The sequence below is a fragment of the Pelodiscus sinensis genome, chromosome 1 (assembly GCF_049634645.1).
Source record: "Pelodiscus sinensis isolate JC-2024 chromosome 1, ASM4963464v1, whole genome shotgun sequence".
In the NCBI taxonomy this organism is placed as follows: Eukaryota; Metazoa; Chordata; order Testudines; family Trionychidae; genus Pelodiscus; species Pelodiscus sinensis.
The window spans coordinates 23,709,634-23,725,272 of record NC_134711.1 but is presented as its reverse complement, the minus strand read 5'-3'; the positions used below and the strand labels follow the sequence as shown (position 1 = coordinate 23,725,272).

At 40.2% G+C, this 15,639-nt stretch overlaps 1 protein-coding gene across 2 annotated transcripts in view; it reads left to right on the top strand.

Annotated features, from left to right (window-relative positions):
- Positions 1 to 15,639, top strand: part of RELN (reelin) — a 491,382-nt gene that overhangs the window by 406,085 nt on the left and 69,658 nt on the right. For both annotated transcript variants that reach the window (XM_006137543.3, XM_075926876.1), the window contains 6 exons: positions 568 to 750; positions 4,573 to 4,744; positions 4,840 to 4,942; positions 8,425 to 8,654; positions 12,414 to 12,634; positions 13,405 to 13,552. In XM_006137543.3, coding sequence (XP_006137605.2) covers positions 568 to 750; positions 4,573 to 4,744; positions 4,840 to 4,942; positions 8,425 to 8,654; positions 12,414 to 12,634; positions 13,405 to 13,552 — 1,057 coding nt within the window. The remainder of the gene's footprint in view (positions 1 to 567; positions 751 to 4,572; positions 4,745 to 4,839; positions 4,943 to 8,424; positions 8,655 to 12,413; positions 12,635 to 13,404; positions 13,553 to 15,639) is intronic.

Here is a 15,639-nt window from a genome sequence, read left to right as displayed (position 1 = left end):
TGATAACGCTGAGATTGCTTTGGGTCCAAGTCAGGGCAATTAACAGGTGGGAATAGGGGCAGCTTCACCAAGACCCAGTAATTTAAAGGACCCAGCACTCTAGCTGCTGCAGCCACAGTCACAAGCCCTAGGTAGTGCTGAAGGGCTGGCTGCAGGAGGCTAGCCCATACCCCCACTCCTTCCATCTGAGGCTCAACCTCTTCTAGAAGACCTAGAGCCAGCTTACCACATACACCTTGCCCAGGGGCACAGCAGTTTTGTTGGCAGCCCTTGTCCAAGTAAATTAACTGTTATTATGTATATTTATAATGTCCATGCATATGTCACCCCGACATCAGTAGCATTTTCCAGAGTTCCATTCAGGTGACTGCTCAGGAGGAGGCGTATGTGGGGTAAGTGATTGCCTACCAACAGTTAAAGTTGTTATAAAAAAAACAGTAATGCACAGTGTAAAAATCTGTAATGAAAGGGTAGCCTAATTACATTTCAATATGAATATATGTTTTTGAAGTAGAGTTTCTTGCAAATTCAATTATAATGAACTTAAATGTATTCACTCTGCTGTAGGTACCCCCGAGAGGTCTCATTCTATTCTGTTACAATACTCCATCAACGGTGGCATCACTTGGGATCTAATAGATGAGTTTTACTTCACTCAAACTACTGATGTTCTCTTCATTAACGTTCCACTGCCATACACTGCGCAAACCAATTCTACACGTTTCAGGCTCTGGCAACCTTACAATAGTGGTAATGATGATAAACACATGTTGTTCCAAATACATGCTTACATAGTTATGTTTCTGAAGTTGTTTACTTTGACTAAATAATAATCAGGACTCTGAATCTTGTACAGTATTCTGTTATAATTATATACAGGGTGTGGATTTGATTTGCTAGACATTACAATACCATTACATTTGCACTTTGTATGCATGCAGTTTCCACAATATTGGTAGATGTTTTAAAGTAAAAGTGTGTAATTTAATATCACTGAGACTACTTGCATAAAATGAGCAGGATTTGGTCCGGGGGGGGGGGGGTTAGAAAGGTAGTGTATAAAATTAAATTTACTAAGGGCTGTCTTATTACTCTTGATATGCCTGATTGTCATTTGGTCCTGGGGGGGGAGGATTTAGAAAGGTAGTATATACAATTAAATTTATTAAGGGCTGTCTTATTACTCTTGATATGCCTGATTGTCATTTACATTAAGCACCCTTTACACAGCTATGGCTGTGTAGGGTCATTAGTGTAAGGGTACATTTAAACTACATCACTTTTTCGATAAAGGGATGTAAATTAGACATATCGAAATTGTAAATGAAGCCGGTGGTCAAGACGGGGATCCTTCAACAGAAAAGCCCTGTTTCGAAAGATGAGGGTTACAGGATCTTTCAAAATGGGGCATTTCTGTTGAAAGATCCCTATCTGGATCATGGTTTGTTTGTTTTTTCTAAAAGCGGCTTTTGGAAAAAAAGCTGCAGCCGCCATTATGTAAATGAAGCACAGGAAATTCAAATCCCAGCTTCATTTACAATTTCAGTATGTCTTATTTACATCCCTTTATAAAAAAAGGGATGTAGTTTAGAAGTATCCTAAATGAGAATCAGGCCCAATGTGCTCCAGAAGGCATTAAAAGGAGAATAAGAAAAATATACTTAATGCTTAATCTGTTAAAGTGGAAAGTAATATATAATCTTCAAAGCAATATATAAATCCAAAGGGATATTGTCAGTTCATGCTGAGTTTAGGATATGCATCTGATGAAGAATAAATATTTCAGTGACCCCCACAAATAATTCATAGCATGATGTTGACGTGAAAGCATTGAAAAATTCTAGGATAATTTAAATACAATAATATAATAATTGTTTTATCTCAAATGTTTGGGTTTCTTGTTTATAGACTCAGCTTTTTGTTGTTACCTAGATTTTAGGTGTAGATAGTGATTACACTTCTAGGTCACCATTGGTTGGTTTAACTAGCTAAAAGTCTATTCAGACCCAGTCCTAATAATCCTCCCCCACTTCATCTTTCTTGTGGACTTCCCACAAATGTTCAACTGCATCCTCCCTGTTAGACAGTACATCCTAGAGAGAAGGCCTTACAGCCTCCTCTCTGATCAACATCATGCTCACTTTGTGGGTCATCTGGTACAGTGGCTCTCGGACTCTGGGTCAGGACTCCAAATTATGTTGCAACAATCCCATTTTAATGGGATCACCAGGGCTGGTGTTAGACTTCCTGGAGCTCAAGGTTGAAGCCAAAGTCTGAGACCCATTGCCCAGGGCAGCTTCAACCTGGATTAGTAGGGCTCAAGCTTCAGTCTGGATGGCAGGGCTCAGGTTGCAGTCCTAACCTGCTCAGAACTGAAACCCTCAAGCTTTGGCTTTCCCCACCCCCAAGCTGGTGAGGCTTGGGCGTTGGCCCCATTGTAGTAACTTCTGTTGTCAGAAGAGGGTCGTGGTGGAATTAAGTTTGCTCTAATCTAGAAATAGGCAATTATGCCACAGAGTCATCCTGTCCAGCTCAGAAGCATGGAAATGTATATAAGCAACAAAGAATGTAGGCCATCCTTCAGGATGGGGGACTCTCTTCTGGGAAGCAGTGACTGAAAAAGATTAAGAAGTCATGGTAAATAATCAATTGAACACAAACATCCAGTGCAGCACTATGGCCAAAAGGCTAATGTGATCCTTAGATGCATAAACAGGGGAATCTCAAGAAGGAGTAGAAGCATTTTTCCTCTGTATTTGTGACTGGTATGATTGATGCTGGAATGCTGAATTCAGTTGTGCTGTCTGTGGTTCAAACAGGATGCCAATGAATTGGGTATGGTTGAGAAAAGAGCTGCAGGAATGATTAGATTAGAAAACATGCCTTACAGCGGGCTACTCAACACATGGGCCACATGCGGCCTGCAGCCTGTTTATTTGCGGCCCCCAGGGCAGGTTGGGTTTACACGGGGCTCAACATGTGGCCCATGGGTGGGATCCTTTGAACATGGTCTCCACTGGGAACACGCTCCACAACGACGAAGTGTCTCCCAGGCGGGGTGAGCATTGAAAGATGCAAGCGGACGGGCTGGCTGGAACAGAAGGGCATAGGGTGTCAGCGTTTCTAACCCCCAGGCGGGAGGTGCCAGGAGCACTGGGGCATTGTGGGAAGTCCTTTGTATTCATGCCTGTCAGTGTGAAAGATGCTATTTGCATATATATTTGCATGTGCTGTGAGTATCATTGTGGCCCCCGGGGCTTCCAAAGTTGAATAGCCCTGCCTTACAGTAACAATTCAAGGAGCTCAATCTTATTAACTAGACAAAGAGACGATGAAGAGGTGATTTGATTATGGACTATATGTACCTGCCTCAGGAACAAATATTTGATAATGGGCTCTTCGGTCTAGCAGAGCAAGGTATAACACAGTCCCATGCTGGAAGCTGAAGCTAGAAAAATTAAAATTAGAAATAAGGTATAAAGTTTTAACAGTGAAAGCAGGCTGGGTATGTCCCACAGGCTCTGCCTGACAGGAGGGAGGAAGCGGCTCTGCCACTACCATTCCCCTTCCCCCTGGCTGGGGGAATGGCAGTGCAGGGAAGCTCCGTCCCTGCACACGCTTGCAAGCTCCACTCTCCTGGCTCCCACTAACTGGGAACTGCAGCCAGTGGGAGTACTGGCAGGGAGTGCCTGCAAGCGCAGGGCAGTGTGGAGCCACCTATGCCCCCCGGAACAGCACCAGGTAGGCACCCCAATCCTTGTCCCCCTTTTGCAACCCACTCTCACCCAGACCCTTCATCCCCACCCCACTCCAGCACCCTACTTCCTGCCTAGACGCTGCATCCTCACCCCCACAATCCATCTTGCTCTTGCACCCAACCTCCCACCCAGACCCCACACCTCCAGAGCACTTCTGCACCCTACCCAGACCCTACATCCCCATCCCAAGCCTGCGTCTGTACCCTACTTCTTTCCCAGACCCCCCACTTCCACCCTGTTTCTGTACCCTACCCAGGTCCCTCATGCCCCCCCTACTTCTGCACATCACCTCACCAACCAGACCCCACACCCTGACCCCTACCCCACTCCTGCACCCTATCTCCTGTTCAGAACCCACACCCCTAGCCCACTCCTGCCCCCTCTCCTCCCAAACACTAAACCCCTTCTTTTTGTCCCCCACCCCAGAGCCTATGGGGTCCACAAAATCTACTAGCCCCAAGCATCCAGAAGAGTTAATCCAGCCCTTTCCCAGCCTCTCATAGGGCTGGAGCACGAGGGCAGTGAAGTGAATGTCTCTATTTTTTTCTGCTTCTCAGTTGGGGGGCACATCTGTGAGAGGGTGTTTTTTCTTCCTTCTCACTTGCAGGCCAGGTCAGTGAGGGCTTTTTTGTTTTGTTTTTGTTTCTCACTTGTGTGGTCCCTGACTGATTTTTCTGTGGGTCAGTGACCCCCAACACAAAAAGGGTTCCCTCTCTTGCCCCATCCAGTGAGACTTTTGCATTCTGGCTCATAGTTTATAGTTCCTGTGCTCTCTTCTAACAGCTAATGTAATATGTTCCCCATTTCTTTTTAGGCAAGAAAGAAGAAATATGGGTTATAGATGACTTCATTATTGATGGAAACAACCTGAAGAATCCTGTTATGCTTCTGGATACATTTGACTTTGGGCCTAAAGAGGATAACTGGCTTTTCTACCCTGGTGGTAATATTGGCCTTTATTGTCCATATTCATCAAAGGGAGCACCGTACGTATAAATAGAGTCCACCTCTCAGTAATAAACAGGAAATAAGTGTCCATCCAATGAACCAGACTTAAAATACCCCTTTCTTTTTGTCATAGGGAGGAAGATTCTGCTATGGTATTTGTTTCAAATGAAGTTGGAGAACATTCCATTACAACAAGGGATTTGAATGTGAATGAGAACACCATAATCCAATTTGAGGTACTTATTCCCACAATGTAACCTTGTTTTCTTGTAGGGGGAGTTTTAATCTTTCTTGATATCATTTTGGTATTTTGTTTCTTCTCTGGTGTTTGCACAAATATAAAGATCTATATAATTTCCCATAACTGTAAACTATTTTATATGGTTTAGCAGCTGTTCGCCATTCTAGTTGTGGGTGTGGCTAGCAACCTTTTATCATACAGCCAATGAAAATTTATCTCCCAAATTTTTCTGTTTTCTTGCAATTCTTTTAACTGATTCTATATATATATTTATACTAACATTAAAGCTCTTGTCCTCAGAGCTGGAAAATCTCCACTGAGAAAATCTAAGGACAAGAAAATGACTGTTAAAATAAAATGAAGGCTTGCATTGTAACTTCAACATCTGCTCTCATACAGGCTATGTCTAGACTGCAAGCCTCTTTCGAAAGAGGCTCTTTCGAAAGATACTTTCAAAAGAGCCTCTTTCGAAAGAGAACGTCTAGACTGCACGTTGAACTTTCGAAAAAGCGGCTTGCTTTTTCGAAAGAAAGCATCCAGTGAGTCTGGATGCTCTCTTTCGAAGAAGCCCTATTTACATTGAAGAACGCCTTCTTTCGGAAGAGGAACTTTCGAAAGAAGGCGTTCTTCCTCGTGAAATGAGGTTTACCGCCATCGAAAGAAAAGCCGCGTTCTTTCGATTTAATTTCGAAAGAACGCGGCTTGAGTCTGGACGCAGGGGAAGTTTTTTCGGAAAAAGGCTACTTTTCCCGAAAAAAACCCTGAGTCTGGACACAGCCTAAGTGTGTAGCTGCCTCCACCAGCAGACCTGGCAAGGAACAGTGTTAAGACCCACTAAATCGAATGCTGAGCATGCCTTCGGTCAGTGCAGTTGCGAGGATTAAGGGACAGTAGCAATTACCTTTCTTCTTCACATTACCTTATCTGCACTGGCTCTAGCAATGAGTCAGTGGAGTTAAGGTTCCACCCATTCTCTGCTCCTGCCTGCCTACTCTCTACCCAGCTGTGGAGGAGAAGGCAGAAGAGCAGAAGCAGCTCTTTGCCTTCACTGTGACCCACAATGGGGAGGAAAGGATAACTGATACAGGTGAGAAAGGGGGTGACTCGAGCGCTTTTTCTCCACTGCACAGAAATATAGGGAAAGCAATGATCTTACCCTAAATAAAAGTATATTGAAATTGTATTCTTTAAAAAAACTGATTGTGAAAGGCTTATTGAAACTGACCCCCAACATGGTTTTCTCACAGGCATGTAGATAGCTAGAAAGGAGCCAGTCTTGCTGCTAAACTAATACTTCCTGCCATAAAGTTAGTGGGGCTATTCATGGAAATTACCATTATTCCCAGTAATATGTATTTTGTGGGACTGGATCCTATCATTATACTTAAATTACCATAAAAAAACAACCTTGCATGCATGTTCCACATGTATATAGCATATTCTAGCTCCAAATTAACATCAATTTTGGCCTATAAACTGTTGCTGAAATGGTATGTGAAGTGTTCTAAGAAAATTAGATTTGGCTGTGTACTAATACACATTTCAATTTGTCATGCAACTTATTAATAAAATATAGAACACAATTTTTTTTAATGGATTAAAAGCCTGTTCACATTAAGATACTGCAAGTCTTCAGAGTGTTAGCCTCAAAAGACCTAAATGCTTGTGTTTGGTACAAACTTGGTATGAAAAAAGTTAAATGCTTTCAGCTCTTGGTTTTTGAGGATATTAGTATGAATGAAGCTAGTATACATAATGCAGTAAAGTTTCAGTATGTGTCTCAAGAGTACAAGAGCTAGATCTGGTCAAGCATCTCTCTTAATTCCCAGATGGGTGAATTTTCTAGTTATAGTAGGTTGGCAAGTCTCTTGTGCATAGTGGAGTAATAAGGGAAGCTTTACAGGGTGTGTTCTCAACAACTATACGTAGCACATATATGTCACTGGCTTTCAAGAATTATTTGTTTTAAGTTAAGGATCAGAACATTAGAAATAAAACTGCAATCCCAAAAAAGATATGGGAAACAACTTTTTTATATTGTTTTCATCTGTTCTTAGCATTTTGTCTATAATGTGATTTTTTTTACTTCTGATATGGTAAAAGTAGCACCATATATTTTATTCTGGAAAGTCTCCTCATCCCACAAGTGTCTTAACCAACCCTGGTTCTGTCCAGTCTATTATGTCTCTGTAACTGTTACCTGTGCCATAAACCATTTCAAACTACAAGCATATTTTTATACAAACACATATGAGAGAGGAAATCAGATTATTTTATATTATGGGCATGCCAAAATATGTTTTAGGGATTTTCTACACAGGAGCACTTAGGAAGATTAATCTGAATTAAAATTCACTCCCAAAAAGTAAATTAAACAAAACCACATTAAAGCCACTTTAATTCTGCATCCACACAGGGGTTTAATGCAATTTAACTAATCTACTTTAAAGTCACACCTTTATTTAATTCAGATTAATTTTCATGCACGCCCATAAGGTTTCAGATGCTTCATAAAACTATACATTAAATTTTTCCATAATATTAGTAAGGCCTACTGATTATGTAAGATTTCTACTGTTCACTATGTCAGGGATCTCATAAGAACAGCACGAGAGATTCTAGCATTGCCAATCTCAAACTACATCTCTGTTTTGGCCTCAAATCCATACCTTAACCTAGGTGTTTTGGACACTTCCTCTTAGGTCCCACTGTTTTATATAAGCAAAAAAATAAAGAATACCAACTCTGAACAAAATATTAGTACATGCCTTAAGGGTTAATTCCCGTGGCATAAGTCTGTTGTCTAAGGAGTATGACCGCAAACAGAACTACACTGAGATTAAGGAGCATTTAATGAACAATGAATTTTGCATATTTTGTTGATTATCATGTTTATTTTTTAAAAATTCACATTTCTCACTCGTGTTTAGTGCATTCCAGAGATGTTCCAAATTCCTATAGCCATATCACAAGGCACAGCAGGTCTATTGCTTTTGGCTTTAGCTTACTTAGAAACCTGTTTTTGCCCTTTTAGAAATATTTAATTCACCTAACTGATTTTTATTAGTAATAGCAGTTGAATTTTATTAATATAGCCTGGACTGTGACATGCCCTTTGATAGGTGGATGGCAGGGGATTGCACAAGAAACTTTCACCTTTTTTATGCCACTCACAACTGCAATCCTTGGAGGAGTTTCTGAGGCAGTCACTGCCCTGAGGAGTTGTCTCTCACACACATAGAGGCATACAGAGTATCAAGAGAAGGAGAAAGCTACAATATCTTAAAACATTGTACAGCCTGCAAAGTGCCCCAGGATACCGGGCTGCTCAGAGAGGGATTAGGTCTCCCTGAGATGCAATCCTTCCTTGAGCTCCCCCCTAGCCAATGAAGCTCTGCATCATACCACATGCAAGTCAGCAGCTAAATGACACATTTTGGTCCTGTGCAATCTTTCTGATTTTTTTTTCTTTTCTAGATCAATATTGGATGCACCACTGATAGTTCATCTGCAGACCCAGTGAAACTTGAATTCTCACGAGATCTAGGGGCAACCTGGCACCTGCTTCTTCCACTGTGCTACAGTAGTAGCAGCTATCTCAGCTCCTTTTGCTCCACTGAGCATCATCCAAGCAGCACTTACTATGCTGGTACAGCTCAGGGCTGGAGAAGAGAGGTTATCCACTTCGGAAAATTGCACTTGTGTGGGTAAGTGTCTTCTAGTTCTGTGAATTAGCTTTACTGACACAGCAAGCATCTTATAGGAAATGGAGACATTATGTCTCACCCTGAGTCACGATTCTTTCCCTAGCTCACCTGTTTCCAGAAGGGGAACATTAAGTGTGCCAGTTCTTCATCTGGTACAGATTACTTCTGCCACTCTGGTGGTTCGCATCACATGGTAGGCGTATTGCACAGGGAGCAAAGCTTCCACTATTGCTGCCGCCTGCCCTTCTCTATCCACTTGTGCAGTGTGGATTTGGGGAAGTAGCACCTTTGTGAAACCTACTGTCCCTACTGTTGCTCCTGGGGGAATTCTGTGCGAAAAAATTACAAATTCTGTAAACAGTATTTTAAAATTCTTCATTTTTTTTAGTCGAAACAACTCAATATAATCATTCCAATTTTAATTATTTTGGTAATTTATTTCAAAATACTTGCCATGAAGTATGTCAATAACAATGCAGACAACAACAAAAATTCCCCCAGAGTAGAGAGTTAAAGAAACCCTTTGACAATCCAGTATCCTGTGCACAAACTGTCAATACACATAGCTCATGCCAAGTGTGGGGAACTTGCAACCTCAGTCATCCACCATCAAGTATGTTCATCAATAAACACATCAATTTGTAAGAATTCATAAAAATAGTCATGCCAAAATAGTCCAAAAAATAAGCCTCTTATCTTGTCTTGGACAGTGAATAATGCTTGGATACTTCATAGAAATATGTAAATGCTTAATAATGTAACTAAGTGAACATTACTGTACTCTTGAAGGAAGTGTCCTTTTGGCCCCAGCCTATTATCATTTTATGTCTTGAAGCATGAAGACTGGAATTATCGCCCAGTTTCTGTAGTATATCTGCTGATTCTTTTCTTAGTCACTTACTTATCTGATTCCGTTTTAAAGCTTACTAAGCCATTTGTGATTCATTTATACTGGGAACATTGCTACAAACAAAAGGAACCTGCATAATGAAGTCAGTGTTAAATGGCCTAGGTCTTTTTAGGTACAGAGCTTTCTAAATGCTCCTTCTGTGGATTTCTAGGGCAAAGGGTGAGGTCCGCTGTAATTCACACATTTCCTCAGAAGATACAGAGTACAGTGAAAAACTCCTTGTGCAAAATGGTGGCTCATTAGGTATGCAAATGAGGCATGGCGCTATTCATCGACACGCTTCATTTGCGTATTTTCTTGTGCAAGAATACGCAATGTAGACGTAGCCTCGGTGAAATTCTGGCCCCACTGAAGTGAATGGCAAAACTCCCCTTGACTTTATTGGGGCCAGAATTTCACCCTCTGTTTCCAACATATGTCACATTGTATTCCACAGTGGATGGAATTTTCATTTTAAAAATGTGTCTAGAACACACCCTGGACACTCTGCAGTTGTGTCTCAGAAAGTAAAGGAAGAGACAATAAAGTCAATTCATTTTACTGACTACTGGAGAAATGATTATTTGCTCACTTCCTATGAAACAGTTGTTAGTAATTCCACCATCAAGCAGCCATTTCCCATTCTCTGAATCACTCCCTAAAATTGCTATTCAAGGGCAAATAAAAGGCAAAGTACCTGTGCTCCAGACACGTATTATTGTTTACACAGCTGATTCAGCAGATGAATTTAGAAATAGCTAGAAGAGTACATATTAGAGAAAGTTCACAACACAGTTTAATGTTTCTTCCTTATTATGCATCTTCTGTTTTCCCTCTTTTCTCATTTTTGAGGGAAGGAATAGGGAGAGATTTTATATTATTCTCTCAAGAACAGTTTTCTGCTTGTTTAATTTGTTCCCCCTCCTTCCCTTGATCTGTTATTATTTATATGCAGCACAGATGTGCATAGCACTTAGAAGACAAATTTAAAATGACAGGTCCACACCCCCAAGGAGTTTACAATTTAAATTAACATCTTGCAACATGATGTTTTTCTTTTTAGGATTAAGTAGTATAAAGCCAAGTTGACTCTCTGTTGACATGTCATATAATTTCTTCTTTCCATCTAATTTAGGGCAAGATTGTGCCACCTTTATCCCACAACTAATATCATTGAAATCAGTGTGGCTAATTGTGACACTCAAAACCATGCAACATGAGTGAGGTAGAATCTGGCCCTAAGTCTATAAATTAAAGGTAAAAGAAAACCACCCAAGTCCAGCCCTTCACCTCCTAAGAAATTGGTAGTCTGAGGGATGGTTTAAATTCATAACTAATTGTTTTTAAGTCATGAAACTAGTGGATCAAGCCTTTCTGTTTTCCTCTAAATATATCTGTGTTAAATGAGCAGTGAAATGTATTGGATATTCATAGAATCATAGAATACTAGGACTGGAAGGGACCTCGAGAGGTCATCGAGTCCAGTTCCCTTCCCCTATGGCAGGACCAAATACTGTCTAGACCGTCCCTGATAGACATTTATCTAACCTACTCTTAAATATCTCCACAGATGGAGATTCCACAACCTCCCTGGACCATTTATTCCAGTGTTTGACTACCCTGACAGTTAGGAACTTTTTCCTAATGTCCAACCTAAACCTCCCTTGCTGCAGTTTAAGCCCATTGCTTTTGTTCTATCCTCAGAGGCCAAGATGAACAAGTTTTCTCCCTCCTCCTTATGACACCCTTTTAGATATGTGAAAACTACTATCATGTCCCCCCTCAATCTTCTCTTTTCTAAACTAAACAAACCCAGTTCCTTCAGCCTTCCCTCATAGGTCATATTCTCTAGACCTTTAATCATTCTCGTTGCTCTTCTGTGGACCCTCTCCAATTTTTCCACATCTTTCTTGAAATGCGGTGCCCAGAACTGGACACAATACTCCAATTGAGGCCTAACCAGCACAGAGTAGAGCGGAAGAATGACTTCTCGTGTCTTGCTCACAACACACCTGTTAATACATCCCAGAATCATATTTACTTTCTTTGCAACAGCACCACACTGCTGACTCATATTTAACTTGTGGTCCACTATAACTCCTAGATCCCTTTCTGCCGTACTCCTTCCCAGACTGTCGCTTCCCGTTCTGTATGTGTGAAACTGATTGTTCCTTCCTAAGTGGAGCACTTTGCATTTGTCTTTATTAAGCTTCATCCTATTTACCTCAGACCATTTCTCCAATTTGTCCAGGTCATTTTGAATTATGACTCTATCCTCCAGATTAGTCGCAACCCCTCCCAGCTTGGTATCATCTGCAAACTTAATAAGTTTACTTTCTATACCAATATCTAAATCGTTGATGAAGATATTGAAGAGAACCCGTCCCAAAACACCCCTGCGGAATCCCACTTGTTATGCCTTTCCAGTAGGATTGTGAACCATTAGTAACTACTGTCTGAGTACAGTTATCCAGCCAGTTATGCACCCACCTTATAGTAGCCCCATCTAAGTTGTATTTACCTAGTTTATTGATATGAATATCATGCAAGACCGTCTCAAACTCCTTACTAAAGTCTAGGTATACCACATCTACCGCTTCTCCCTTATCCACAAGACTCGTTATCCTATTAAAGGAAGCTATCAGATTGGTTTGACATGATGTGTTCTTTATAAATCCATGCTTGCTGTTCCCTATCACCTTGCCACTTTCCAAGTGTTTACAGATGATTTCCTTAATTACTTGCTCCAAGGTAGTAGAGCTAACTTTGACACAAACTTAGTAAGAATATTAGTTCTAGCAAAAAGCACATTGTAGTTTCATATGCGGCTAAATGTTGTTTGATCTGGATATACTATGTACCTATTTCAGATCAGTGAGATTCAGATGGTACCAGGGATTTTATTCTGCTGGATCCCAACCAGTGACTTGGGCCATTGATAATGTATATATCGGCCCACAATGTGAAGAGATGTGCAATGGGCATGGCAGCTGTATCAATGGAACTAAGTGTATCTGTGATCCGGGGTACTCTGGGCCAACCTGTAAAATAAGCACCAAGAATTCAGACTTTCTCAAGGATGATTTTGAAGGTATTGCTTTTTTTATATGAACTCATAGTAATTTTAGCTACCATCCTTCATAGGGTCCCTTTCATAGGGTATGTCTACACTACCACCCTAGTTTGAACTAGGGTGGTTAATGTAGTCAATCGAAATTGCAAATGAAGCCCGGGCTTCATTTGCATCTTGCCGGGCGCCGCCATTTTTAAATCCCCGGTAGTTCGGACTCCGTGCCTGCGGCTATACGCGGCACGGAGTAGGTAATTCGAATTAGGCTTTCTAATTCGAACTACCGTCACTCCTCGTTACTCCTTCATGTCATATTCTTTTAAATCCCTCAGTCCCTATAACAAAAAGTAAAGAATGAGCTACTCTGTAAAGAAACATAACAGAAAGTAACTGATTTTGGACGAAATAGTGACTTTGAGTCAAATTCCTTCCATAATGCTTATAATTATTTATTTCAAACACATCTAGCTGCTGACTGCATGTTAATACATGACACTAAGCTGTTTTCTTATATAGCTGGATATTTTAATGGAATCTAAATAAAAGGATAGGAAAACAGAATCTCCTTTGACTATGGAAACCTTAAGCTTCACAGTTATATTTTTATAGTTTAGTAGGTTGTGTTCCATAGCAGTTTTTCAGGAAACATATTGGAAGTCAAAAATGTCTAGTATAAATATTTGTTCACTCTGAACATAATTATTTATATAGCTTTTTAGGGGGGGAAACAATACTATTGTAGCAGGATTGATTCTGGGTAAATCCTAAAAATACATTTATTGTGCACTTAGGTCAGTTAGAGTCTGATAGATTCTTGCTGGTGAGTGGTGGAAAACCATCTAGGAAATGCGGCATCCTGTCTGGAGGAAATAACCTCTTTTTTAACGAAGAAGGCTTGCGTATGCTGATGACTAGAGACTTGGATTTATCACAAGCAAGGTAAAACTTTCACAATTCCACTGAAAAACTAGACAAACTGTTCTTTATATTATATTTCTGTGATGAAGGCAGATTTGTATAACTATGTCAGGGTGAAGGATGTAAAATCCCGTTGAATAGGTTAACCAGTTAAACATTATGTTTAATGGGTTAACCAATTAAAGGGGGATGGGAGGAGGTTAAGTCCAGCCCAAGTGGGATGGAGCGGCCACCACACCCACTGTGGATGGGCTGAAGCCCCCTGCCCACAACAGGTGGAACAGGTGGGGACCTGCTCCAGCCCCTACTGGTTTACTGGTTAACCGTCCACATCTCTAGTCAGGGCATATCTTATGCTCCTTATTCAGATAAAACTCCTATTTTAAGTCAATGGAAAATCCCATTTAAGCCAGGGGTCATTTTCTAAGAGTAAGGACTGCACGATCTGATACTACATCAGGTGTAGTTTATTCATGTGGACAATTCTCAAATGCATAACATGTGAAATTGGTTGTGTACAAGACAGTCTCCTTTTTCTTATGGTTTTGTTGCATCAGAATCATTGCTGAAGGTGGACTGTCTGTTGCTATTCTAGGTTTTGTATTCACTATCATAATTCCTTAATTTTCTGAAGCTTAATTTCTTCTTATTGCACACATTCATTTCCAATAATTCACAGACCGGTTCCAATCAAGTTTTTCACCGCTATGCCAAGAACATTTATTTAAAAACAAACATTTTTAGAGATTATGACTTGTCATTATGGCCAGCAGAAGACATATTTGATAACAGTATTTGTCTGAAATATTAAACAAGTGGGAGAGGGGAGTTAAACCAATGCTAAATGAAGCTGTCTCCTAATTGTTTGCAAATCAACAAACAGTCATTTTTTTATTTATTCATTCATGTAGTCTATTATCCCTAATGCTATTAATCTCTGAAATGTTGCATTTTTCCCCAGATTTGTTCACTGACCCTTAGTAAACATACAATTCCTAATGCAAGACTTACTTAGCACTACATAAAGCACATTTTAATATGCACTTTATCTCTTTTTGGCTTGTAGTCCTCATTAACATAAAGGCTTAAAACGATTATTTCATTGCTCATCTTCTTAGTCTACACTGATGCTTCATTTATACATTTTTCAGAGAAAGAATAACCCATATCTGTGGACAAACCATCACTAAAATGTCATCACATTTGTATTTATGTTCCAAGGTTCCTCCAAGTAAGACAAATGGGGTTTTACAGCTTGGCAGCCAAAGACATCAGTACTTTTTCAGTAATTTAATTATCTACCTTGTTCTAAAATTAACCCTATATTTATAAAAGATACAAGGGTCCTTATGTGATGCCCGTTAGACTTAACCACAATGTGTTTTCCTTCTCTCTTGTGTTCAAAGCATTGTCATTTATCTCTTCTCTGTGGTAAGCTTTAGCTGCATTTGCATACATTGACCTCAAGGTGTTATATGTAAAATCCCAATGTTCTCAAGGACTGAAGATAAATGTTAATAAAAAAGAAAGAAAAAACAGGACCTCGTATAATTTCCTGTGTCTGCAGATGGAAAAGTCAGCAAACAGCTATCTGTCTTTTTTCCTTTCTGTGAATAAACCATCCATAGACTGCAAAGTCCTTTTGGATGCCTATTCTCTAGCATTCCACAATTATTGTTGTTAATTAATTTCCAAGTTAGCTTCATAGGCTTCCTGCTAAACTCTTGACCAAATCCATCCCTAATATAACTGAACCAAATCCCACTGAAGTTTTCAAGTGTTGTGTCTATTTAAATCAGAGATTAATTTTTCCCTCTGAGATTGGGAATCCTCAATAGGTCTTATAAAAGGAGCTATCAAGGGTAAATGTAGGAGCAGTGGGGTCAATAACTGTGCAAAAAGCCATTTATTTTCTGATGGGGAGTCCTCTGAAAAATAGACCTGTAATTCTGGCTGTGCTAGCCTACAATATACAGCAGTTAGAAATTGCCATAGCAGAGCAAATCAACAATCCATGTAGCTAAGTATCCCTATCTCCAGAAGCTAAATTCCATTCGCTAAAAAAGTTAATATGCATATATCCCATTTTATGTGGCTACCAAAAAACT